Consider the following 25807-nt stretch of genomic DNA (forward strand, 5'->3'; position numbering starts at 1 on the left):
TGTTGCTAGAACCAGTGTTGTTAAATCAAGGCTAATATATTTCAGGAAGAAACTGGAGAAAGAAAAAAATCTTTATATGTAATCATGCCACATTAACTGAGTTGGTCTGCTAGGGCTGTCATAACAGTGCCAGAGGGCTTTAAATGACAGAAACGTATTTTCTCACAATTTCTCACCAAGAGAACGGTGTCTGCAGGGTTGGTTTCTCTCGAAGCCTCTCTTTGGCTTGTAGATGGTGGTCTTCTCCCTCCTTGTGTCTTCAGTTAGCCTTCCCTCTGTGTCTGTGTCTTAATCGCAATCTTCTTAGAAGAACACCAGTCAGTGTAATCCTCTGATTTTAACTTGGTTACCTCTTTAAGGACCCTCTGTCCAAATACAGTCACATTCTGAGGTACCTGGCCGTTAGGACTTCAGTAATGAATTTGGGAGGGAGGGACATAATTCAGTCCAGAACATTAACCCGTCAACACTTCCATTTTTTAGAGCTGCTTTGTAGTTTGTAACCATATATAGTTTATTCACTTGATTGCCTTTTGCAAAAGTAGCCCCTGTTTTTACTGTCTGCATGTCATTATTTTGCATTGACAGACCTTACTGAAGCACTTCTGTTTCCACTTTCTAGTTTTTTCCTTATAAAACGGCATGTTTGTACATCTAGCAATTTGTCTTCTGAATTAATCCTTGTGTTACATTGTCGATGGGTCTTGGTGTTTACTGCCCACCTGTTTCCAAAAGACTACTTAGTCGTGGTCGTCTCAGCAAGTGCCTCGTGCGCATTTATAGCTTCACCACTGTTGGGTTTTGTTTTTTTCTTGCCAACTCAGTAGGCATAAAAGGGTACCTTATTGTTTTGAGCCGAAGATAATATTTGACCATGGTTGGCTGTGTTACATTGTGAGTTAAGGAAATGGCCCACAAAGCAGAAGTGCCAGGATCGGGCGATATTGCCATGTTCTTGTTTTCTGTTATGTGGAAACTTCAGTTCGGGGTTCTCATCAAATTTGCAGTCCTGTTGCTTGAGTACTGACTCCTAGGTGTGCCACTCTGAGTGGCTTATTTCGACAGCTGGGTCTGCTAGGTGTGCACAGTCCTGACCCCCTGCTAACTCACAAATCAGTAGCTGCAGTAACAGGTGAAGGGCTGGCCGGTGTCTGTCCAGAAAGGAGCCGGTCCTGAACTATATGGCTTTTCAGTAAAACTCCTGGGAAGATATTTAGCTGTTTTGTGCTTTGCTGGGGTAGGGGTGGGAGGTGCAGATAATTTTTACTTTGGACCCCAAAGCTGTTCTCGGTGGCTCCTGATAGGTTTGTGGGAAATGCAGTGGAAGGGAAAAAAAGTGAAATATGCTGTAAGAAAGTGAAAGTGTCGTGGGCACTTGTCGGGAGGTTCTTTTCAGTGGAGATCTTAAATCAGGCCTGCCTGGAAGTAATAACAAAGGGTGTTTACAAGGACTGAGCGTTGGCGATGGGCAAGGGAACAGAGTGGAGCACAGAGGAGAGGCAGTCTGGTGGAAACATAATCTATTTAAAGGGAAGAGTGGCAGTGAGACTGGAGCAGAAAGCAAGGGCCCCCTGTGTGGTCGGAGCCTCGGGTCTGGGTTTTATCCGCAAGATCAGGAAGAGCCCTGGAGTGTTCGCGGCCTGGGAGTGATGTACGTAGGGAGGTTACTCAGCTGCGGTGTTTGTATCGCCGCCCAGGGAGTCTCAGTGGACATGTCACTCACTGTTTGCTCCCCAGAGGGCAGAAATGTTCTATTTCTGGCTCCTTCCTGCAGTCCTCTCTCCTGCCATCAGTGTTGCCGCTTGCCTCCGTCCCTCCCCAGCAGCTCTTCACTTGCTGCGGTGCTTCCACATGCTGCACTTTCCCGGTTACTTATCTATATGCTCATTTTTATGTTTGCTTCTCTCATGTATCTTGGCATTTTGGAAAAAAGCTTGGCCTTTTGTGAACATTGCCAAGCCAGCCAGAACCCTGCCTTCACAGGCTTGAGGCAGAACCCCTCAGGTCTCACTTGCATTTATTTGTTGAGTCTCGGAGGCTCTATCTCTGCTGTGAAAGCTTCTGTGTGGAGCGTGTCTGGAAGCCTGGATTCGGGACAGCCAAGGGTGTATATACCATCCTGAGAGCAAGCGGTGGTGACATCCATCCATCCATCCATTCTGTGCTAAACCTTCGAATACCTTCTGTGTGCCAGGCCCTGCAGGGCCCCTTAGAGGGTGAATAAAGAGACATGGCCTTGCTGTCATGCAGTTTACCTTGGAGAGAGACAGACAAGTGTTACACAGAAAACAAGCAAATATGATTTAAAATGGTAACAAGTGCCATGAAGTAAAAGTAAATGGTGTTGGTGAATTTTTATTTCAATTAAAAAAACAGGAGGGGAAACTAAATTCAATACCTTGTAATAGTATGTAGTGAAAAAGAATAGGAAAAAATATATATACACACATACATGTGTATATATAACTGAATCACTGTGCTGTGCACCAAAAATTAACCAATTTAGCATTGTAAATCAGCTGTACTTCCAATTTTAAAAAAGGTTAATGAACTTAAATAAATAAATAAATGTAAGCGAGGAGGAGGGTATAGCCAGCGGTAGAGCACGTGCTTAGCGTGCATGAAGTCCTGTGTTTAATCCCTAGTACCTCCATTAAAAATAATAAATAAATAAACCTATCCCCCCAATAAAATTTTTTTTTAAAGTTTTGCTTTGAAACATCAATATGAAAAAAAGACTTTAAGAACACATATTAAATCTTTGGTTTGTTATATTTAGTTTGTTGATCTGTTATACTCTGGAGGTGAATTGCAATTTCATATATATGTTTGAAATAAATTTGAGTAGCATCTACTTTAAAAACAAAAAGGTAAAGGGGGAGGGTATAGCTCAAGTGGCAGAGTGCATGCCTAGCATACATGAGATCCTGAGTTCAATCCCCAGTACCTCCTCTAAAAATAAATAAATAAATAAATAAATAAATAAATAAACCTAATTACCTACCCCCTCAAAAAATTTTTTTATAAAAGGTAAATGATACGAGAAGAGATAAAATAGAGTCTCCAGTTACATGGGATCCTCATTCATGCAGGGATCAGGAAAAACCTTAAAACAGCTAAGGGAGGTAGCCAATGATGTATGTACCAAAGAATACTCCTAACGGGGGGTACAGCGTGTGCAAAGGCCTAGAGGTAGTAAAATTGTTGACTCATTTGATGACGTTATAAAGAAGGCTATAGTGGTTACAGCTTAGGGAGATGGGAGGGCACAAAATAGGGTGGGGAGTTGGGCAGGGTATGATCACCCATGACAGGTCATCCAAATGATTGTCAACTTTGTCTTAAGAGCATTTAGCAGTTTAATAGCCTTTAGGGGATTGGTGAAGAATTTAAAATATTAATAATAAGTAAAATAAAATGCCATTTATGATTAGCATATAAAACGGGATATTTAAGACCAGTTTAAATAGATTTGTGAAAATTCCATTTAGTATAAATATTAAGTGTTGGTTTTCTAGATGTCTCTTACAAACTAGGAAAATAGTGTGTTAAATCTTTTGGGGGATCTTATTATTACTATAATTGTAATAATATAAGTATAGGATTGTAAGATTTTGACTTTTCTTTTCTAACATAAGCATTTAAAGATATGAATTTCTCTGTAAATGCTGCTTTAACAGCATTACACAAATTTTATTATGTTGTTTTCCTTCATTATGTTCAAAATATTTTATAATTTCCTTGTGATTTCTTCTTTGACTCAGAGGTACTTAGAAACATGTTGTTTAATTTCCAAAAAATTGAGGAATTCTGTAGATATTTTTTCTGATACTGATTTCTAATTTAGTTCTGTTGCAGTAAGGAAACATACTTTGTTTGATTTCAGTTAAGTGTACTGATCTGTTTAAAGACCCAGTATATGTGAGATGTGTCTTGATGAACTTTCCAGTTGTACAAGAAAAAAATTCTGCTTTTGTTGAGTGGTGTCTCCTATAATTATCTGTAAGGTCAAATATGTTTTTTAGCTCTCCAGTATCTTCACTTATTTCCTATTTGTTCTGTCAGTTCCTGAGAGACGAATGTTGAGGTCCCCAACCATAATTCTGAATCTGTTGATTTCTCCTTTGAGTTCTGTTGGTTAGTTTTTTTTTTTTAACATTTTTTGATTGAGTTATAGTCATTTTACAATGTTGTGTCAAATTCCAGTGTAGAGCACAATTTTTCAGTTATACATGAACATATATATATTCATTGTCACATTTTTTTTCGCTGTGAGCTACCACAAGATCTTGTATATATTTCCCTGTGACAGTATAATCTTTTAATCTATTCTACATTTTGAAATACCAGTCTGTCCCTTCCCACCCTCCGCCCCCGAGTTCTCTTAGTTTTTGCTTCATGTATTTTGAAACTTGATTCTGGGGATCATAGATATTTATATTTATGATAGTTATGTCTTCATCATCAATTGACTGACCTCTTTTTCATCATGAATAGTAATATTCCTTGTTCTGAAATCCACTTTGATATTAATCTAGCCACTCCAGCTTTCTTGCTAATGGTGTTTGCATAATATATATTTTTGCATCCTTTTATTTTTAACCTACGTCCTTACATTTAAAGTGATTTTCTGGTAGACGGCATGTAGCATGCTCTTTTATAATCTGAAAATCTCTGTCTTGTAGTTGGAGTTTTTAGACCATTTACATTTAATGTAATTATTAATATGGTTGGATTTAAATCTACCATCTTGATACTTGTTTATTTGTTCCATTTGGTTTTTGTTCTTTTTTTCTTTTCTTGCCTTCCTTTGGATTAATTCATTTCTTAGTATTCCATTTTATCTCCACTACTGGCTTATCAGTTGTAGTGCTCTCTCTCTTTTTAAGTGGCTGTTCTAGGATTGAAATATGCCTCTCTTTAATGTATCATAGTCTACCTTCAAGTAACATTATACCACTTTACTGTAGTGTAATAACCTTACAACTGTAATTTCATCTGACCCCCCCTTTTTTGGTGATTGCTGTTACAGATTTTTAATTCTGTATTATAAACTCCATAATACATTGTTATAACATTTAAATAATGATAAAAGTATGAAAACATAAACATTTGTATGTACACGGTTTTTGGTTCTCTTCATTCCTTTATGTAAATTTATGTTTACACCTTACTGATTGTAACATTTCTCATAGTGCAGGTCTGCTAGTGTGATTAATTCTCTTAGCTTTGGTTTGTCTGAAAAAAATTTTTTTCAGCTTCATTTCTGCTGACTAGAATTCTGGAGTGACAGGTGTTTTTATTCTAGCATTGGTTTCTGTCTTTCCTTATCCTAGTACACTGTCTTGATTACTGGAGCTCTGTAGGAAGTTTTAAAATTGGGAAGAGTGAGTCCCCTGACTTTATTCTTACTTTTCAAGATTGCCTTGGCTATTTCTGGGTCCCTTGACTTTCCCTATGAATTTACAATCAGCTTGTCAATCTCTGCAAAGACATCCCCTGGGACTTTCATGGGGATTGTGTTGAATTTGTAAGTCAATTTAGAATGTAATTGCCATTTTAATATTAAGTTTTAATTATACATGAATATGGGATGTCTTTCCATTTATGTTTAGGTCTTCTTCAACAATGTTTTGTAGTTTTCAAGAGTATGAGTTTTGTACTTCCTTTGTTAAATTTTTTCCTAATTATTTTGTTCTTTGATGTTACTGTAAGTTGAATTATTTTTTAAATTAAGGTCAAATTCACATGATGTTATATTCACTGTAGAATAGTTTCTGAATATCATTTTTAGTTTGTTCATTGCTGCTATACAGAAATACAAGTGATTTTTCCCCCAGTTTTTTTTATTGTGGTAAAATATACATAACCTAAAATCTGCTATTTTAATCATTTTAAGTGTACAGTTTGTGACATTAAATACAATCATAATAGTTTACTCTAGTCACCGCCATCCATCTCCAGAATTCTTTTCATCTTGTAAAGTTGAAACTTAATTACAGTTGATTTTTGAATATTGATCTTGTATTTTGCAACCTTGTTGAACTTATTTGTTAAGTCTAGTGCTTTTTTGGCAGATTCTTCAGGATTTTCTACAAAAAAGATTATGTCACCTGTAAATAGGGATAGTTTTGCCTCTTTCCAATCTGGATGGTTTTTATTTCATTTTCTTGTCGAATTGCCCTGGCCCTCTAGTAAAGTACTGGCTATAAGTGGTGAGAATGAAGATTCTTCTCTTGTTCCTGTTCCATGTCCAGGATGTGTCTCGGGCAGAAAGCTAGGGCAGTTGTAGGGCTCACCTTGTTTCCTCTTCCCCAGGTGTCACTGTCCTGTGCTCCGGGTCCAGTGTAGAAACCAGTGGTTTCTTGTATTTGTCCATTTTTCTGTTGTTTTATGGCAGGAAGATAAATCCAGACCTTGCTATTCCTTCATGGCTGTAGATGGAAGTTCAGGATTTTGTTGTTACAGCAGACATTGCGAAAATCTATCTGATCGTCCTTTTATATATGACAAAGCTGACGTTTAAGGGAGGTGATTTGCCAATTTGCCAAAATTGGCATCGTTCTAAGACACATGCATCATGTCACAGTCACCTTTGTTTATTGTGATAGCTCTGGGTCACTTAGAAAATGTTGACTTATGTTCAGTATTGTCCAAGGGGGGGGCAGTAAATTAGAGGAAAACAATTGAAAAATGGAGTTAACAAACAAAAAAATACCCTGGTACTTAAAGCTTAGTCTTCAGTTCTCAGGGAATTTTGTTTCTCCAGAAAGAGTATTCTCAGAGGTTTCAGATAACAAAGTTGTATTCTTTTAGAAAAACGTCTGGCCTGCCAGCTTGCAATGCTGTTAATGTAGCTTTATTTTGACCTAAATACCCGACCTGTATTCCCTCTTAGGGTGGGTTCTCTTCTGCAGTTTTCTGCCCAGTCACACAGACTTGAGAGTGCATCTTATTTTCTCAGACTTGGTTTGGCGTTTCCTTACTTTGACAGCAAGTCCACCTCACGGCCTCTCTCCTGTCTCTGCCGTCTTTGTCCTGACCCATCTCCCTACTTTCACTCTCGTCCTCCAAAATCCGTTCTTCATGCTGCAACCAGAGGGATTCTTCTAAACCCGTTCTAAACTCCAGTCATGAAGGCCTCCACATGTGCCCCAGCGGTGCTGGCTTCCCGTAGCCATTAGAGTCTAGCTCTGCACCTGCCTGTGGGGTCCTTCCTGCCTTCATGTGGACTTCTGGGCATCCCTGCTTCCCCTTTCCTGCTGGGCTGCTGCTCCGCTGGCCTCTCCTGGAGTGATCTTTCCTGGTTTGTCCCGGCTGGCTCCTTCTCAGTCGTATTCCAATTAACTGATGCCTTCTTAGAGAGGCCTTCTCTGATCACCCCTCCTAAGTAGTCCTGCAGGCACTATTGCTGGGGAAATATAATTTGAAAAGATCTCCCAACCCAGAAACTCTCTCCGCAGAGGTGGAAGAGAGAGAAAACACATGTCTTACTGAACAAACATTCAACAGGAATGTGATATCCCAGGCAGTCGGTTAAGGGATTATAAAGACAGAAAGAAGTTGCACCCTTTTATAGAGCCAAGCAGACACAACCCGTTACAAGGTTAACCATAACTAGGCCTTGGGTAAGAGGGCTCGCCAGCACCATTTGTCATGCATTTGTAGTTCTTCCTGACTTTATTGGTGATTGGAGTGACAATTGTGTCAGCTAATTGGCTTTATCCAGAGGAGAAACGGGTGCGTCCTGTCTGTCAGGACATTGCTCTGCAGCTTGGAGCCCGGGGCTGGGCGACAGGGCGCCCTCCTTCCACGTGTCGTCCCATTCCTCTTGTGAGCTTACAGAACATTTAGAGCATTGTTCGGCGCCGTTGCTTAGTCTTAGAAAAATACCACTTTTTAAGCCTGCACCATTAGGTTAAACTTTACGAAGCACTGTTTTCATAGGTCTTTTTAAAGTGGTTGAATATCGGCAGATTCGTGGGGTCAATCCAATAGTTGATCAAGTGGTTGAATCATGATTCTGCTCCTAATGTTACATCTTTGGGTTGTTTCAGATCTTGCATTACCATGCACAACACTGGGATGAAGATGTTTTTTGTAATCTTAGCCCATTTCTGATTATTCCTTTACAGTCATTCCTAGAAGGAAATTTGCTGGGACAAAGATTGTTGCCTCCTTCAGGTTAGAAGGCATTTCTCTCAGGTCTGTGTTTGCCCTTTTAAATCTAAGCAAACAACAGGAATTTTGCTCTCTTTTAAAAATTTCAGTGGTAATTGATGCATTTCAGGGCAAATGCCAAGCGCTTATTCGATTTCCTTTGTCATCAAACCACCCGCCCGACCACATGAGTCTCAGTGAGTGCCCTCCCACAGGGCCACGGACAGCGGGGTCGGGGCCTCCTGGTTCTTACCTGAGGCTCCGTTTAGAACGTCCCCTGTAGAGACTTTCAAGATTGGCATCACCTGTTTCCTGCTCATACAAAATCTTCATGTTTGGTTCCTTTATGACAGTCACTTACTAGTGTTTCTATCACTTAGTAAACTGATGCCTTTGGCCTGCCTGCCCTCTGCTGGCCACCACGGCGTGTCTGATAACAGTAGGTGTTCTTTTGAGCACAGACTGGGTGCTCTGCACAGTCCTAAGTGCTCTACACGCGTTTTGTGTTTAAGGGAGAGGCCTGGTGACTGTAGGGGGTTTGCATAACCTGCTCATAGGCACCCCTGGGAAGTGGAGACCTCGTCCTGTCCTGACGCCAGTGTGCAGATGGGAGGCTTCATGGACACGGCGTTGCAGCCCTCGGGCCAGATTCCTCAGGGGGCACGGGTCCCCTCATTTCAGAGGCTGGAGACGTCCTTTTCATGATCTTTTGATTGAAAAAAAATGACTCATTGGTTGTATAGACTCACTGGGCTTTTATGGTACTGATGCATTCTGAATGGGGTTTCTATGTTTTTAACCAATGGGTTTGGGCTTTTTGTCTCATTTATAGGTCCAGAAGCTGCTCTGTATGTGCCCCGTGGATTTCCACGGGGTCTTCCAGTTAGATGAAAGGCGGAGAGATGCGGTGATTGCGTTGGGCATTTTCCTCATTGAATCTGACCTGCAGGTAAGACTTTCCTAGATCGAAAGTTTCTTCAGGCGCAGGAGGGCACGGCTAGGGTTTACATGTGCGCCTGCTTTATTTACCTCAGTCAGCACCCCGGGAATGCGCACGACCTGGTCCAGTGCTCACCTGTGGGCGAGACGGGGTTGGGGCGGGTGGGGATGAGGCTTCTTTCCAGGCCCCTCCTCGGGACAGTGTGTTCTCTGGACCATGTGAATATACTGTGTTACTTTTTAGAAGTTTGGGGGGGTTTTGGTTTGTTTTTTGCCTTTGTTTTTGCCAGGAAGTTAGTTACCATACTTTGTGAAGTCGTTGTGTGGCCTCCAGAGTAGACTTGATTTTCAACCTCAGGTACCACACTTGTTAATCAGACTTAGAATAACCATTTCTTTTCCTTCTGAAATGATAGTATTTTTTGAGATAATTTTGTAATACTGTCTTTCTCAAAACCGTGTTTGATGTAAGTTAAGTTTTAGAGCCCACGGCCACAGAGGGTGGCCAGTGCACCAGAAGCAGGTCACCAAGGTGGCCCGGTGCCCAGGGCAGGTGGATTCCACACCACCTTTCAGTGACAGTAGTGTCATAGAATTTGCAGCCCTGTTTTCAAAACTACCGAGGTTTTTCAGCATTTCCGAGCATCAGGTAGCAACCCCGTCTCAGCACAGGCTCGTCTGGTCCTTCCTGGAGCAGCAGCTAGGTGGGGAAACTCACGAAAGAGGCCGGTGGTGTGCCTTATGTGCCGACTGGCTGGTTTGGAAGGAGATGACAGTCATGTTGCCATTGGCTAACACTGGCTGTGAGCCTAGTGTCCTAGCAGCGCCGGGCGAGGGGAGAAGAAGTAGACGTGAGGAAGGACCCGTGGGGAAAGGAGGGAGAGCTCAGGGCCGTGGATGACGGGGCGCTGCCAAGTGTGGGAGCCTGGGGCCAGGAGCTTCTGTCCAGTCCCGAGAGTCTGGGGACTTGAACCCCTCTCAGTAGGCAGCCCTGAGAGTGTGCAAGTGCCTTCTCATGGAGGCCGGAGCCCGGCCAGACACTCAGCGGTGGGAGGGCAGGCATCTGCTGTCTGGTTATGCAGCCTCTGCCGCCCGCCCGCCGTGTGGAGCCGGGAGGGTGTGACGCCCGGCGAGCTCCCTTCTCCAAGGTGAGGTGGCTCAGTCTGTGCTGAAAGGCCACCAGTCATGTATTTCATCAAGTGCCTTTTTTTTTTTTTTTTAGCACAAAGACTCTGTGGTTCCTTACCTTCTTCGACTTCTTAAAGGTCTCCCGAAAGTGTATTGGGTAGAAGAAAGCACAGCCCGGAAAGGCAGAGGTAACTTTGTGCACTATTTTCCCAGAACGCAGGGAATCGCACATGTGTGCATTGACCGCGTGTAAGCACTGGGGTTCGGTTGCCCTGACACCCAGTTGCAGCACTTCTGCCGGATCTGCCCCAGCTGTGCTCTCACTGTGGTCCTGAGCCCTGTGGGGCCGGCGCGGCTGAGCAGGGACCTCTGCTCATGTCTCCTTGGCCGGAACTGGGTCCCCTGCTGTCCCTGAACCAGTGTGTGGCCCTGGGGTGGAAGAGCTCAGCCTGCAGTGAGCTCAGTTCTCCAGCTGTGTTGCTGCTGCTCAGAAACTGGGGGGAGATCTGGGTGTTTGGGACTCAACTGCGAGGTTCGTTGTGAATAGTTCCACGACTTCATTCATGTTCCTGAGTTTCCGTTGAACTTTGCACCTTTAGAAATGGAATAAATTCATGTGTAACTTTTTAACTTGTATTTTATTTAGGTCTTTCTAAGGTCAAAGGGAAGGTTAGATCATCTTCTCCCTTCTTCCCTCTGCCCGCCCCTCCTTGCCTCCTTCCTCCCCACCCTTCGAATGTATTCACATAGGTCCACCGTACGCCAGGCACTGTGCTAAGCACTTACAACGCTGATGATCTTGTGTACGGGTTTCCCAAGACTCCACAATCTGCTTGGAAGACCACTGACATCTCAGAGTCCACGACCCATGAGACTGAGGCCTGAGTCCCCCTTCCTGTCATGCGGGGGTTGGTGCCTCGAAGGAGGCCCTTGTCCTTTCCATGGGTGGCACGATCTTAATTTGTTAGATGGGCTCAGTCTGCTGGAGAGTTTGCTTTTCCCATGAATGGCCCACTTGGGCCTGTCTGTGTTTTCATCATTTCTGCTGACTTTCTGTGCTTAAAATGACAGACCCCAAATTGTGCATGGATGCTGGAATTTGAAAAACTACAGACTAAATAGAGCAGAACTAAAAAGTCTGACATCTGTGTCCACCGTCGTTACCTAATTTGGGGGGAAGCGGAATACTAGAAGATGTTGATCCTATCTTATTTAATTTTGTTTCAAAACAAGTGTTACTCTGTATGCATGGACTCATCAGAGTAAAAGTTTCAGCATTATTAAACACTGTTAGAGGTCTATAAATTTCCAGTGTTGGGTGACACTTCAGTCCCCTCTTTTTTATTGAGGCAGTACCACCTATGCCTTTACACTCTAGAGCGGTAGTGCCACCCCTGGACCGGCCCCTCAGCACCCCTGGGAACTTGTTGTGAGGCAGATTCCCAGCCCCACGTCGGAGCTACTGAATTAGAAACTCAGGGTCTGGGAAGCAGGCAGACCCGGAGGACTTGGAGCTGCGCCGTAGAATCACAGGCGTGGATGTAGAAATGCACGGTCATCTGCTGCTACTCTGTGTGTGTCTTTGACTGCATATTCAGTGTTGGAAATGAATTAAATACTAGTGGTGATTGGACACACCCGGCAGCATTCTATGTTCTGAAGGTGCACTTGGTAGGAGTGCTGGTTCCCTTTTGCTCTTGGGTGCAAGTGCTCCCTCCACCCGGAGGCCGTGCTCCTGAGAACCTCCCTGCTGGCAGGCTGAGTCGGAGAAGGGCTTAAAAAACTAGAAGGGATAGAGCAGACCTCTGGCAGCTCTTATTAGGATTGTCTCCCTTGTAAAAAGGAAGCAGAGAAGGAAATAGAAATGTTAATTCAGTTTAAAGTGGTAGCAGTTGGCATTTGACGCATGGCTTCCATGTAGAGTCTCTCACTCTCTCATCGAGATTGACTTCTCACTTTTGTTCAGATCGGGATAAAAAATGGAATCTAGCATGTTGTGAAGCCATGTAACCTCAAACTATAAGTTGGCTCAAGAAGCATTTAAATTTCTTGAACCAAAACATTTGATTAAAAGAAAGGTGTGGGTATGTCTCAGCAGACACGTGGGGCCCACGTCTGTTTTTTTTTTTTTTTGAGCCCCCCTCTGGACGAGGGCAGCCTTCACCAGACGGGCCGTGTGTGGGCGTAGCTGGTGCGGTGGCCGATCTCGTCTGTGACTCTACTTCTGTCTCTTGGCCTCCAGGCTCCCTTCCTGTCGCCGAGAGCTTCAGCTTCTGCCTTGTGACTCTGCTGTCTGACGTGGCTCACAGGGACCCTTCACTCCGGGATGAGGTAAGTGCGTGGTGAGCCAACTGCATGTCTGTGAGATCGCAGGGTCCCAAAGCGGTGACGAGAGTTAAACAACCCAGTCACTTCAATTTTTTTATGTTGACTTTCTTCACACCATTAACAACACTCCCAGGAGAGGCTTGCGTCCTGCGCACAGTCCTGAGCTCGCCCACTGGGCGCTGGCGTCCCCCTCACTCCGCTTCCCCAGCTGCCCTGCGAGGTGCAGCGCACACAGACACAGCTCATCTTCCTGCTTCTCTGCTGGGGAGAGGATTTTCTAGAAAGCTGGAACTATTCCTTTCAGTGCTCCAGTTATTTTAGTTTTAGTTTGTTTTGTTGGAAATGTTACTAAATGCATTTCATGCTTCCCTTAAATGAAGAATAGGATCATAATTTAAGCTTTTTCTTAACCAGATTTTTTATTTTGAAAATCAGTTCTCACACGCTTCTAACATCAGGTCCGCCCCGGGCACACCTGGTTTCTGGCCTGATGCTAAATGCCCCCAGCTGGCTACACTTTTTGAGTTCTTGATTCTGTTTTAAAACTTTGAATCTCTTTCCTTAATGTCAAACTGTCAGTTCTGTTGTGACTGTTTCTTCTTAGCTTAGGTTCTTTGTTTTCTTGGAGGCTGGCTAAAGAGACAACTAGATATGTTAGCGTCACGTGTTATTATTTAAAAGGTTAACAGGGCTTTTCTGTCAATAACATCTGTCCAAATGGAGAGAGAGGTCGCCGCGAAAGATAGCGCTTTAGCACACTGGGAAGAAATGTCGCTTTTCAGGTCCTCACAGTGCCCTCAGCATCAGTGACAAAGTGTGAGAATTTCAGCTTGGGGACGAGCAGGTCGTGTCAGGCCAGCCCTGGTCCTCTGCCTGGACCCCAGAGACTGGAAGCCAGGGAACAGAGAGGCATTCGGTCCAGCCGCTCTCCCTCGGCGCCGGGCCCACACCACTCCTGACGTCCAGAATCGCTGACGGGACTGAGGGCAGGTCAGTTGGGAGGGTCTGTAGAGTCCCCTGAAGGACCCCCAAGGGGGCCTGGCCCGAGCCTGCGGGGAACAGAGCCATGGGACCAGTGGGACCATGAGTGAAGACCTGGAGAGCCAGCTGACCTCATCTGCAGATGGAACTCAAGCTAACACCATGGGCTTTTGCAGGGACCACTAGAGGCAGAAAACACCAGCCACGCGGTGTGGCGGGGTTGGGGCACAGCCGAGGCAGGCAGGTGGAAATATTCTGTGTGCTATTTACCTGTGAGCTTGTCAGGCGAGTGGCAGGAAGTGCTGCTGCAAAGCTTATGCCATGGACGTGGAGAACCTGTGCTGAGGGTGGAGACTGCTCAGGGTGGGTCCCCACATCCCTGGAATACTGGTGTGTTTTGTCCTGAGCAGCACAGTCGGAGGCGGTTTCTGATGCCTGGACTGTGGCCAAGTCATGGGGGCCGTCAGCGTCTGAAGGACTAAACCATGGGGAGTGGAGGAAAGAGGGTGTTGAGCTGTGAAGAGAGCTTGGGGGCCGATCCCTGTTTCCAGAAGATGAAGGAAGCAGTGCCTGAGGGTCAGGGGTCTCTGAACCAGCCACAGTGGGAAGGAAGGTCATCTGCCTGGCCCCTCGGCAAGGCCGGCCCATGGGAGTCATGTGTCAAGTCCGAGGTTGCAGAGAGAACGTCTGAAGCTCCTCTGGTTCTGAGTCGTTTTGTGATGATTTTCTGACTTTGTTGATAAATTTGTGTCCTGTTTCTTTGGTTATTCCAGATTTTAGAAGCACTCCTGCAGGTTTTACATGTTCTTTTGGGAATGTGCCAGGCCTTGGAGATTCAAGAAAAAGGTAATTTTTCTGAACGGTTTTGTGATCGTTCTTTCCCTTGCTTTTCCCAGCCTTCAGTTTCTGTTCCTTGTGACTCTGTGCCCGGTGGGTGGCGCCCCCTGCTGCATGGGGCGTGGGCCCAGCCCTGCTGCCTGAGAGCTGGGCTGCTCTCCCTGCAGGGTGTGGGTCTGAGCACAGGGCTGCCGGTTGCCTCCAAAGGGGATAGGTGTGTTGTGGACGCACATGACTTGCTGAGTGAGTGACTTGGAAGCGACCGGAGGTGGGTAAGACCTCCGGCAAGAGTGGAATGTGTGTCAGAGGACAGATGGAAAGTACTGTGGGTCAGTGTTTGGGGCCTGCCTGGCCCTCAGATCTGGGGGTGAGGTCACAGGTCCCTGTCTGGTCTGTCATGGCCTCTCTGTCTTCCAGAATACCTCTGCAAGTACGCAGTTCCCTGCCTGATAGGGATCTCGCGGGCATTCGGCCGTTGCAGCAACACGGAGGAGTCGCTCCTGTCCAGGCTCTTCCCCAGAGCCCCACCTCGTTCCCTGCGTGTCCCTGAGGAGCTGGCGGGCGTGCGGAGACGCTCCTTCAATGACTTCCGCTCCATCCTCCCCAGCAGCCTGCTAACCGTGTGTCCGGAGGGCGCCCTGAAGAGGAAGACCAGCAGCGTGTCCAGCCTCTCCCAGGTGGGGCCGGGCTTCTGGGCAGCGCAGGGCGCGGGGGCTTGTCTGGTGCCTGGGCCGAGGAAAGCCCAGGCCTGCCACGTACTCCAGGGAAACTTAGGAAACGTGAAAGTTCTCAGAGCATTCTCCTTAGTGCAGAGGCTCGCCTTGTCCTTTTTGAGATTTATAAGTGATTCCCCCCACTCCTCCCAGGCATGACACATTTCTCCGAGCTGCCAGGTGCTAGCCCTGTTCTGAGCAAGAGACGGTTAGTGCCAGTGGGAAATGAAACTGACTTGTGGACAAAGACAGACACACAAAAACCCAGTAGTCAAGTGTAGGATATGCGACATGGAGACATGGAGAACTTGACGTTCTGGCGCGTAGTGGAGAACCGAGAGTGTGGTGGGCTTCAGGGAGGAGGTGGGGCAGAGAGCCTTGTCTGAGGCAGTCTGACCCACCTGTGTGGTTGTGTGTTTCAGGTCAGCCCTGAGCGAGGGGCACCCCCTCCCGGCTCCCCTGGAGGATCTGCCTTGCACTACTTCGAAGGTGGGCTTCCCTTTCTGCTGGGAACCTGACCTCGCGCTCACCCGCCAGCCCGCCCATACAGTTTCTGGGACGTCCTGTGCGTGAGGACGCTCATAGGCTCTCTTCTGTCCTGCATCAAGGGTCAAGCTTTTAGAAAACATTTCTTTTCTATTTTTGTTTAAACTTCTTAACCTAAAAATATTTCAAACTTAGAGAAAAGCGCAGGAAATTACCTGCAGGATGCCAGGCGCCTGCCCTCAGTTTTAGCGTGTGAACCTGGGAAAGCATTGGTTTTCAGGTGGAGAGTCTAATGAAGGGTCCTTCCCTTGTTTCTTTTTTCTAAGGTCACTAAGTGTGTAGATGAAGTAGTCACGTTACTGTGAGCAATACCTTTTATAGAGCTTTGCTGGTCACAGAGGACTTTCCCATAATTTACGAATTGATTCACACGGCAGCCCTGTGTGGTGTCTGACACGTGTGAGAATAGCCCACCTTCTCCTTGTGGGAGGTGAGTTGTGGGTTAGGTGATGGGGAATAGAGAAGCCAGAATCCCGTGCCCCACAATGCCCTCTGCTCCATTACTGGATGACACTGATTCTCAGGGAGCCTTTCTCCAGAGGATCTTAAAAATGTGAGGGAATTAAAAAAAAGAAAAACAAAACAAAAAACAAAGGAGAGGTATCTCTGAACTCAAGTCAGCGTGGACGGCTTAGGTACAGTACCTCTTGGCTGTGCAAGAACATACCGTGTGACAGTCTGTGTGTGTTCGAATGCAAGGCTAAATCCACCCCCACATAATCCCAGTGTGTTACTCCAGGCCTCGTACCCCGTCCCCGCCCCCGCCCCCGGGGCACCCAGGAGCTGAGCCGTGTCCTGGAGGGCTCACTCTCCCTGGTGGCGGCACCTCTGCACCTGCACGTATGGTACACACCCAGGGTCAGTGCACTGTGCGGGCTGAGCCTCCCCTCAACCCACGCGCCTCCCACCCCCAACTTTCCTCACTCGCCCCTTGCTCCTTCCAGTCCCTCCACCGCACCGCGTGAATCTAGTTTTAGGAATGATTTTTTAAAAGCACAGATCTGATCATTTCCTGCTCAGAAATTTTCAGTGGCAAACCCTGCGTTAACCCCAAATCTTAGCTCCATGGTCCCTGCAGTTGCTGCCTTTTGCCCCCATCAGCGCCCACCGCACTTGGGGCTTCATCCTTGTTTCAGGGTGACTGTCCAGGAGATGCCCGCTGACCACAGACGTGCTCTGTGACTGACAGCGTGATGTTTGGTGCACATGTGCATGGTGAGGTGATTGCTCCAGTCACACCGTTAATCTGTCCTCCTCCTCCCGTGGGTACTGGGGTGTGTGTGGTTGGAGCACCTGAAATCTCAGTACGTTTTCAGTGCCTAGTGGGGTGTAATTAACCATGGTCATCAGGTTGTAACCAGCTGTCTGGACTCAGCCTTCAGAACCCCTGCTGTGTGCCCTGTGACGGCACCTCCCCATCCCATGACCCCATCACCCACCTCGTGATGACACCTCCCTGTCCCCTGGCCCATCCCCCCAATCTGTGCCCCGTCTTTGACTTCTTTAGATTCCGTGTAGAAGTGAGTTCATGCAGCTTTTAATTTCTGTGACTGGCTTGCTGCATTCAGCACATGCCCTCCAGGAATAGTGCTCAGCCTGAAAAAGGGAGAGCCTGCTGTCTGTGGCAACGTGGACGAACCTGGACTTGGTGCTGAGTGGAATTAGCCAGTTACATGTGTCCGTACGGTGGAGTGAATGTGTGTGAACCCATAGGCGTGAATGCATGTGGTACCTGTGGGTTCACACGCACGCACACACGCATGCACCCTCCCCACCACTCCCTGTGAACCAGCCTCGTCCCCTCCCTCCTCACTGAGTGGGCTTCCAGCACCTCTGCCCCTCCTGGTGTTACCGCCCCCTCTCCTCTGTTGTAAGTGGCCTCAGATTTTCACATCTCTGTTTCTAAAAAAGTGTCATTCTTTTTTTTTCTTGTTCTTCTCACTTGTTAAAGTTATCCTGTTTGGGTTGAAAATCCTAGGAATGATTCTCTCCAGCTTTTCCCCAACCACCCGAGTGACAGGCGTCCCTCCTCGAGGGTCTGCAGTCCAGCCTTTGCTTGCTGATCACAGAACGGACTTGGAGTATCAGCAAGAGCTGAATGTGCGGGTATATTGGGAGCGCCCTGTCCCGTGTGCCCGGGGCTGACCGCCTGGCCTTCCTCCCGGCAGCCTCCTGCTTGCCCGATGGGGGCGCCCCAGAGCCCGAGTACTACTTCTCCACCGTCAGCTCCAGCTTCTCCGTGTCTCCTCTCTTCAGCGGCGTCACCTGTAAGGAGTTCACCATCCCCCTGGAGTTGCTCCGGGAGCTCTTAAACCTGGTAAGCGTAGTGCTGGCGGGTGAGTGGACATGCGTGTATCCAGCAGGACTGCTGTGATTTAAAGGGAAGCTGGGCGTCTGGGTGTTGCAGAGCACAGCTTAGTAGTCGTAAGGTTGCAGGTTGAAGAAGGAAGGAGGGGGACGCTCTCGTTTCGTCCTTGCAGCAGCCATGCGGGAGAGATGGCCACGCATCTCCACACCTGAGGGGAGGAGATCGTCTGAGTCCACAGTGGGTGGAGGGCAGGGCCCAGGCTCGGCCCAGAAATCTGACCCCAAGCCCCATTTCTCTTGCATCTGACACCCACTCAGGGGCTGCCCTGTTTGGATGAATACAAAATGGACTTTTCATACTTGAATACCTTTGCCTGACCTCTGAGGTCATGTCAGAGACCCGATTGTCCGAGTCTGAGTGGACAGGCCTGTGGCCCTGACTCTCAAGTGGCTGTGATTGAGCTGGGATGCCACACGGTGGGTTCAGGGGGTTGGATGGACTCTGAAGGTGGAAGAGAGACGGGGAAGGCCGGGGGGAGGCTTGTGCTGGAGGAGCAGCCCTCTGCCTGCGAGGGGCCAGGGCAGAAGTCGCTCCGTGCAGCTTTGGGTGAAGGTGCAAGGACACGTCGTGGCATCGCCCCACAGGGTGCAACTGCCGTGAACTGCTTGGTGGCCGTGGATGTTCTAGAAGTGCCCTGAAACTGCCCCCACCGTCAGTGTCCTGGCAGGGTCCCGGCTCAGACATCCCCACAGAAGGCTCAGTGTTTTGGGTCATTTAAGGGAATTTTTTTTCCCCAGTATATTTTAACTTTTGAAGGTTAGATTTTTTTTCTCAGCCGTTTTTCAATTTCTTCTTTTGGCATGTGATTTATCGTGATCTATACGTTTTGAAACTGATTTTCTTGCAGCACTGTAATGGGGGTGGGGGCAGCAGTGTCAGGTGGTCCTGCCATGGATAGAACAGTGCAACCCTGTCCTGAGTGCTGGTACAGGGAGCAGCTGGGAAGAAAGGCACCTGTGAGAAAGTTCAGGTGTGCCCTGTGGTTTGAGTGTGCCCCGGGCGGGGGCGGGGGTGGGGGTTGTCGGTGCTGAGGACCCGCTGGGAGGGGTGACGCCTAGAGTCCGGATGCTTCCTCTTCCTGGAAATGGAAACCTGTATCCCAGGATTTGAGGCTCTTTTTGTTTTCATTCTTGTCTGGGATAAGGTGAGAAATTGCAGGGATGGTGGAATGTGGGGCGGTGTGTCCACCGGAGCTGCAGCCACGTGTGTGTGTGTGGTGTGTGTATGTGTTTATGTGTGTGTGTGTGTGTGTGTGTTGCTGGCCTCTTTCCCTCACATTTTCTCCTCCAGCCTGTGATGTGGTTTATGCATCAGCGTGCTGCGTTCCTCAGGAGCTGGGCCCCATCTTGCCGTCTGTCAGGCACTCATGGGGTCTGACTTCCCCGCAGGTGAAGAAGATTGTTGAGGAGCCCGTTCTCAAATCCTTGGACGCGGTTGTCGCCAGCATGACAGAGGTATGTCCTCTGAGGGTGTCATGCTGGGGTCACCTGCCGGGCACACCTGCATGGGTAAGATTAGGGGAGAATGGAAGGATGGCCCTGGGGCCTTGGCCCAGACTCCCTGGTCCAGTGATGACAGCACACCTGCCTCTGAGGGCTTGTGTTACCTGCGTCCCCTCCCGGGGCCTCCGAGCAGTGGTCGGACAGGTCTGGGGTTCTGACACACGCTCACAGCCCACGGTCAGCGCGGAGCCAGCTCCAACCCAGGCCTGTGGCTCTGCATCCAAACTCCTTCCTCATCCTTGCCCCCGAGGTGCTCCCAGAGCCACTGCTGAGGCTTGGCACACACCCTCCGTCTTCCAGGCTCAGGCAGTCCCTGGCTCAGGAGTGTGAGGGGCACATACTAGGCAGCTGCCATTTTTAGCATGATTGCAACCAAGGTCCAACTGCGTTATTTATAAAATTATTGAGTGTCAGTGCTGGGAGGTCTGAAAATCCCAGGAATGTTTGGGCTGTCCCCTTCCAAAGGTTGCTGTGGCCGAGTGCTGGGCCGAGGTTCCCCATTAGGACTATAAGACACACAGCACCTGGTACCCCTGGGCTCAGTTACGAAGCAGGGAGGGACCACTGGAGCCCCTCCTGAGCTGCGGCTGCATCTCGCCCTGTGCTGCCCGGCTGTCTGCGGGCGTTGGGTGCATGTGCCAGCGTCTGCCCTGCACAAGCTTGGTCTCGGTGTCACGCACTTCCTGGCTTGTCTGCGTTGCATTGTCCTGCTGAGGGCCTTAGCTCTCGCTGTGTACTCTCAGGGGCCCTTGGTGTCCGTCGTGGGTGCCGGGTCGTAGGCCCAGGGCAGACCAGGACCCAGGGTGGGGAGCCGGCCCACACTCCATCTGGGACGAGGAGTCAGCCTGCTTCCAGAGTTGAGGCTCTCTTGTCTCCTCTTTCAGGGCTTGTCTTCCAGGTGGAGGTGGGGCTGGGGATGTGGGCTCTGTGACCCTTCTCCCCATGGAACTGAACAGAGCAGTTTCTCAGGTTTTTGTTTTATAATTCAGATTTTAGTATAAATTTCCATTTGAAGAAATGGTTTTGTATATATAAAAAAAAAGAGCTTGAAACCCTAGACTCACTGCAGTGGCACTACCGTCATTGGCCGTCACTGGGTGTCACTGCGTGCTTATCCCATGCCAGACGCTGCAGTGGGGCAAGATGTGTGGTGTGGGAGCTGCAGCACTCTGCTCATGGGTGATGGAGCCGGGCTGTGCACCTGGACCCCTCCTCCAACTCCCCACTCCTCATGCCCCCTGTTCAAGGACGGCCAGAGAGGGTGGGCTTTCAGCAGGAGCAGGTGGTCCTTCCTTTAGGCGCCCCCGGGGCTGCCCCCCTGCAGGTGTCTGGGCAGCATGAGTGCCTGTGTCCTGCTGCTGCCTCAGGAGCAGAGTGATCACACAGGTGGACGGTCCCCCTGCTGGGACGGTTCTGTGGGGTCATGAGCCTCTGCCTGCAGGCCAACCCCAGCGCCGACCTCTACTACAGCACATTCAGCGACCCCCTCTATGTGGCCATGTTCAAGATGCTGCGGGACACCCTGCACTACATGAAAGGTGAGGACAGGGCCGGCCCGCACAACCTCGGGCTTCCCTGCTGCCGCTTCGTAGCACAATAGGTGACATGGCCCCGGTCTTGGGAAAAGCAGTAATAAAGGACCCTGCCTGTGGCCCTGCCCGCAGCCCTACTCCTGCCAGTGGGCCTCTTTGGTGGGTGTGTTTCCTTAGAAGTTTTCTGAAGTGGGCATGTTGTCTTGTACTGATCAGCTTGTGACGAATACAGTTCCACGTATCTATCTGAGACATCTTAAAACATTGAAAATAAGGAAACGAGGCACTTGCGATTTTCCCCGGCTGGTCACGGCTCAGGCTCTCCTGAGCTGTCCAGGCCCCGAGGACGAGAGCTTGAAAAGGCTGTGAGCACCGGGCACTGCCGTTGGGGAGGTCCTCTTCCTCGGGTGCCTCCGGCTTTGCCCTTTGTCTGATCACCAACCCGCTTTGTAGAGAATATCACAGGGGTATTTCTTGCTAAATGGACTGTTCCCGTGCAGACACGCCCTATACAGTGCACTGGGCCACACGTGTGCAGGGGCCACATGTACAGGGGGCCGGCCATGCAGGCCCATCCCCGCTCTTCCCAGTGGGCCTTCTCAGAGGCAGGGCTGCCAGCGGCGGTTGCCCTCTTCCTGGCATCAGCCGTTCACAGCCTGGCTCTGGCCTCCCCACAGACCTCCCCACCTCCTTTGTGAAGGAGGTCCATGACTTTGTGCTGGAGCAGTTCAACACCAGCCAGGGGGAGCTCCAGAAGATTCTGCACGATGCAGACCGGACCCACAGCGAGCTGAGCCCCCTGAAGCTGCGCTGCCAGGCGAGCGCGGCCTGTGTGGACCTGATGGTGTGGGCCGTGAAGGACGAGCAGGGTGAGCGGGGAGCTCGGGCAGAGAGGAGGGCTGTGCGCAGGACTCGGGGTTGGGGCTCGAGCGGCAGTGGGGAAAGCCACCTGTGGGACGGTGTCGTCACAGCAGCGGGAGACGACCGGATGAGGGTCCGGCTGGGGACGCCCGCGCTGCCATGTTCCCGTGGAAAGTCAGTCTCCAGGGTTTAGTGATGTCGTTGAGCAAGTCTCGTGGCTGCTGGCCTTTCTAAAGATTCACACCCTCCTCTGGTTCTGACTCAGGCGCAGAAAACCTGTGTGCCAGGCTGTCTGAGAAGCTGCAATCCAAGACGTCCAGCAAAGTCATCATCGCGCACTTGCCCCTGCTCATCTGCTGCCTGCAGGTCAGTCTTGGGACCTGGGTGCTCTTGTCATCTGGGCTGTGGTTGGCACCAGCAGCGGGTCTGAGCTGCTGTCTCTCAGAAGTTGTTGAGAGCCACTATTGACAGCCAACCGGCTTTCTCTCAGGGGGCTTCAGGTATGGCTGGGTCCTGCTTTGTGGACCCTGCCCCTTGTCTGCCGGGTGTCCCCACGCTGTGGACGTGTCATCTCTGGTGTCAGCTCTGCCGAGACTCTGACCTTGTCATGACCCAGAGACTCCACACCCACCCTTGTCTAAAAATCGTGTTTTGGGGGAGGGTACAGCTCAGTGGTAGCATGCGTGCCTAGCATGCACAAAGTCCCGGATTCGATCCCCAGTGCCTCCGTTAAAGGTAAATAAATAAAAACCCAATTACTACCCCCCAAAAAATTGTGTTTTTTGCCCGTTTCTTTTGGAAGCAAAAGAAAGGGGTGCACTGAAACAGTGACCCTCCCCTTTGGGTGGGAGAGTCCCGACCACCTCTTTCCTGTCTTTCTGCCCTGTGGCCAGGTGGCCCTGGGAGCTTTGCTCCTGGACATCTCCAGTGGGCGCCTCCCTGAGGCTGCCTGACGGCTCCGCCGTGCATTGCAGGGTCTGGGCCGCCTGTGCGAGAGGTTCCCGGTGGTGGTGCACTCCGTAACACCGTCCCTGCGCGACTTCCTGGTGGTCCCGTCCCCTGTGCTGGTGAAGCTGTACAAGTGCCACAGTCAGTACCACACAGGTAACACCTGTCCTGGGCTCGTCCTGCCTGCTGTTTCCCCAGCTTTCCCTGCACGAGCCCCTCGGGACGCCAGGCCTTCCTCTCTCCGCTGTCCTGGCACGTGCTCCTGCCACCACTCAAGGCCCTGCTCCCCCCAACCCTTTTTGGTACTTCCTGTTCCTGGGGAGCTCTCCCCGCACCCTGACCCTCCAACCCCACCCCATGAGGGTGTCCTTACCTGACTCCAGGTGAGGACGCGGCCGTGAGCACGTCTGGTAACCTGCAATGACTGACGTTAATTAAAACACTTGCTGTGGGTCCGGGTGCTAGTGTAGACCCACCTCACTGCCTGTAGTCCCACCAAGGTGGGCATTTTAGCCTCTCCCGTCAGGTGCCAGAGACCCAGACTCCGAGCGAGGAGGGTCTGCCTCTGAGGCCCCCAGGCTTCCCAGCTTCCTGCACGTTAGCTGCGTGCTCTCGGGGCCGGGGCCTTGCCTGAGTGCCTGCGCGTCCTGACTCCTGAACCATTCCTTGAAGGGTTGCCGTTTTACATGTTCGTCACCTTGTGACCAAGGTGACCTTCCTTTTGGTTTATGGATTTGTTCCCTTCTTTCTGTTCTCAGACACCTTGTCTTCTGAAATGCCAAGTGAAATCTTTTTGGAGTGATTGCTTTTATAGCTGAAAATGATCATGTTGTTTTGGTTTTGAATTTCAGACAAGGGTGTGGAAAGTGTAGGCTTAACCAGATACACATTTGAATTTTTCCATTTAGTTGCTGGGAATGATATAAAAATCAGTGTCACGAACGAACATTCTGAGTCAACCCTGAATGTCATGTCAGGAAAGAAGAGCCAGCCTTCCATGTACGAGCAGCTGCGGGATGTGGCCATCGACAACATCTGCAGGTGTGGAGGAGGGGGAGGGAGAGAGGAGGGGAGGAGGGGAGGGAGGGGGAGGAGGGGAGGGAGAGAGGAAGGGGTTGGGGCTTCAGACAGAGTCAGAGACCTTGATGATTCAGCAAGACTTCTTTCTGATTATTCTAACCCTATGCTTGATCTGAAAAGAAAAATCATCACATACTTATAAAGCGTCCTGCTTTTCCTTATCATAAACACGAAAAAGCTAGAAAAAACCTGTGATGTATAAAATAGTAGAAAGAAAAGAATTGTCTATTATTCCATCACCAGAGTAATGATGCGTTGTCATGTTTTATTTTCTTTTATTTCTTTGTAATTTCTGGTGTAAACGAGCGGTTTTCCAGGCCTGTGTCCCTTCTGCGCAGGCTTCTGCTGTGTGAACCCTTGCTCTGCAAACTCGGGAACTAAATACATTCTGATTTCAAGGAGCATCTCTCTCTTTCTCTGTCCTGGCTCTGTGCTCTGGGGGCCACACTGGGACATACCTGGCCCCTCTTTGTCACTCTCTTCTCTGACCTTGTGGCCCGGAAGCCAGGCATGTGGGGAGTGGAGACATCTGTAAAGTTTCATGTACTTCGGGGCTTTTAAATCTCCCTTTTTCTCTAGAACATGAGCATTTCTCTGTACTACTGAAATCTCAATAGTAATTTTAATATCCCCTCAGCCACCTTGGGACCCTCAGTCTTGTAAATCAGTTACTGTGACTTTTGTTCAGGAACCGGGAATTTAAATTTGGAGTTAGGATGAGTATGATGTTCTGAAGGAGAATGTTTTGGGCAAGATAACGAAGCTTCTGTTTCCCAGTGAGATGCTTATTGGGTGGGTGGTTCTGCGGCAGTCTTCTGCGTTCATCCTGTGTGACGACGTCCTTTCCCATTTCTGGGCAAAGAGTACCTGGCAGTTCTTTAAACCTTGTCCACCCGAGACAGGAAGACTATAGCACAGGCCAACACGAAAGGCTCACCTGGTGGTTCTGATGCTGGGTGCTGTGTGGCTTTCTCCCTGCTCAGGTGCCTGAAGGCCGGCTTGACAGTGGATGCGATCATCGTGGAGGCCTTCCTGGCCAGCCTCTCCAACCGGCTCTACATCTCCCAGGAGAGCGACAAGTGCGTCCTGCCCCACAGCACCCTGTCCCCGAGGGGCTGTCCGCTCTGCACAGGCTCGTGGGGGCATGTGCAGGTCTGGCGAAGCCCACCTTGGAATGTGCCCGGGACACCACCTGGGAGTAGAGATCTCTGCCTTCCCACGTGGTGCCGGGGACTTTGTGTTTCTGCCAGTGGTCAGAGGACGCTTCCTCGAGAGACTGGTGGTGCTGGGGTCTGGGTCCCTACCTCTGTGTGCTGAGCTCCGTTCTTCCCTCCCTAGGGACGCTCACCTGATTCCCGACCACACCATCCGTGCCCTGGGACACATCGCAGTGGCCTTGAGGGACACCCCAAAGGTCATGGAGCCCATTCTGCAGATCCTGCAGCAGAAATTCTGCCAGCCCCCCTCGCCCCTGGACGTGCTCATCATCGACCAGCTGGGCTGTCTGGTCATCACTGGGAACGTAAGGAGGCGGGTGGGCCCTCTTCAGCCCCTCTGACCACCAAGGGCGTGAAAATACAGATTAAACTTGCCCTGCACTTGAGTGACGTGCTCCCAGCTGGCTCAGCACTGAGCGCTGCTGAGGTTTTTTCCAGATGAAGGCAAATGTTTCTGAGAGTGTTCGGGGGAAGGAGGTTTAAACTGGTTTCTCGCTGATGTTAAAGGAATTGAAATCCAAACTGTTACTGAGTTGGTGCTAAAGTTGAGGTTTGCCTGAAGCCTTAGGAAGGGGCGGCCTTGATGCTCTTCCGGCCCTTGTGGTCCGTTGTCCCGGGAGCGTCCCCGCTGGGTGCTGTGCTGACTGTGTCCCTCACTCTCCCCCAG

At 49.4% G+C, this 25807-nt stretch overlaps 1 protein-coding gene across 1 annotated transcript in view; it reads left to right on the forward strand.

The window, feature by feature from the left end:
- PI4KA (phosphatidylinositol 4-kinase alpha) overlaps nucleotides 1-25807 on the forward strand; it is a 74734-nt gene that overhangs the window by 4028 nt on the left and 44899 nt on the right. Inside the window, exons 2-16 of the mRNA XM_072953382.1 lie at nucleotides 8993-9109; nucleotides 10322-10415; nucleotides 12470-12558; nucleotides 14310-14382; nucleotides 14791-15050; nucleotides 15509-15575; nucleotides 17801-17949; nucleotides 19389-19454; nucleotides 20944-21040; nucleotides 21712-21903; nucleotides 22161-22261; nucleotides 22870-22999; nucleotides 23752-23884; nucleotides 24907-25002; nucleotides 25262-25445. Of these exons, the coding sequence (XP_072809483.1) occupies nucleotides 8993-9109; nucleotides 10322-10415; nucleotides 12470-12558; nucleotides 14310-14382; nucleotides 14791-15050; nucleotides 15509-15575; nucleotides 17801-17949; nucleotides 19389-19454; nucleotides 20944-21040; nucleotides 21712-21903; nucleotides 22161-22261; nucleotides 22870-22999; nucleotides 23752-23884; nucleotides 24907-25002; nucleotides 25262-25445 (1848 nt within the window). The remainder of the gene's footprint in view (nucleotides 1-8992; nucleotides 9110-10321; nucleotides 10416-12469; nucleotides 12559-14309; nucleotides 14383-14790; nucleotides 15051-15508; nucleotides 15576-17800; nucleotides 17950-19388; nucleotides 19455-20943; nucleotides 21041-21711; nucleotides 21904-22160; nucleotides 22262-22869; nucleotides 23000-23751; nucleotides 23885-24906; nucleotides 25003-25261; nucleotides 25446-25807) is intronic.

The sequence above is a fragment of the Vicugna pacos genome, chromosome 32, assembly GCF_048564905.1.
Source record: "Vicugna pacos chromosome 32, VicPac4, whole genome shotgun sequence".
In the NCBI taxonomy this organism is placed as follows: domain Eukaryota; kingdom Metazoa; phylum Chordata; class Mammalia; order Artiodactyla; family Camelidae; genus Vicugna; species Vicugna pacos.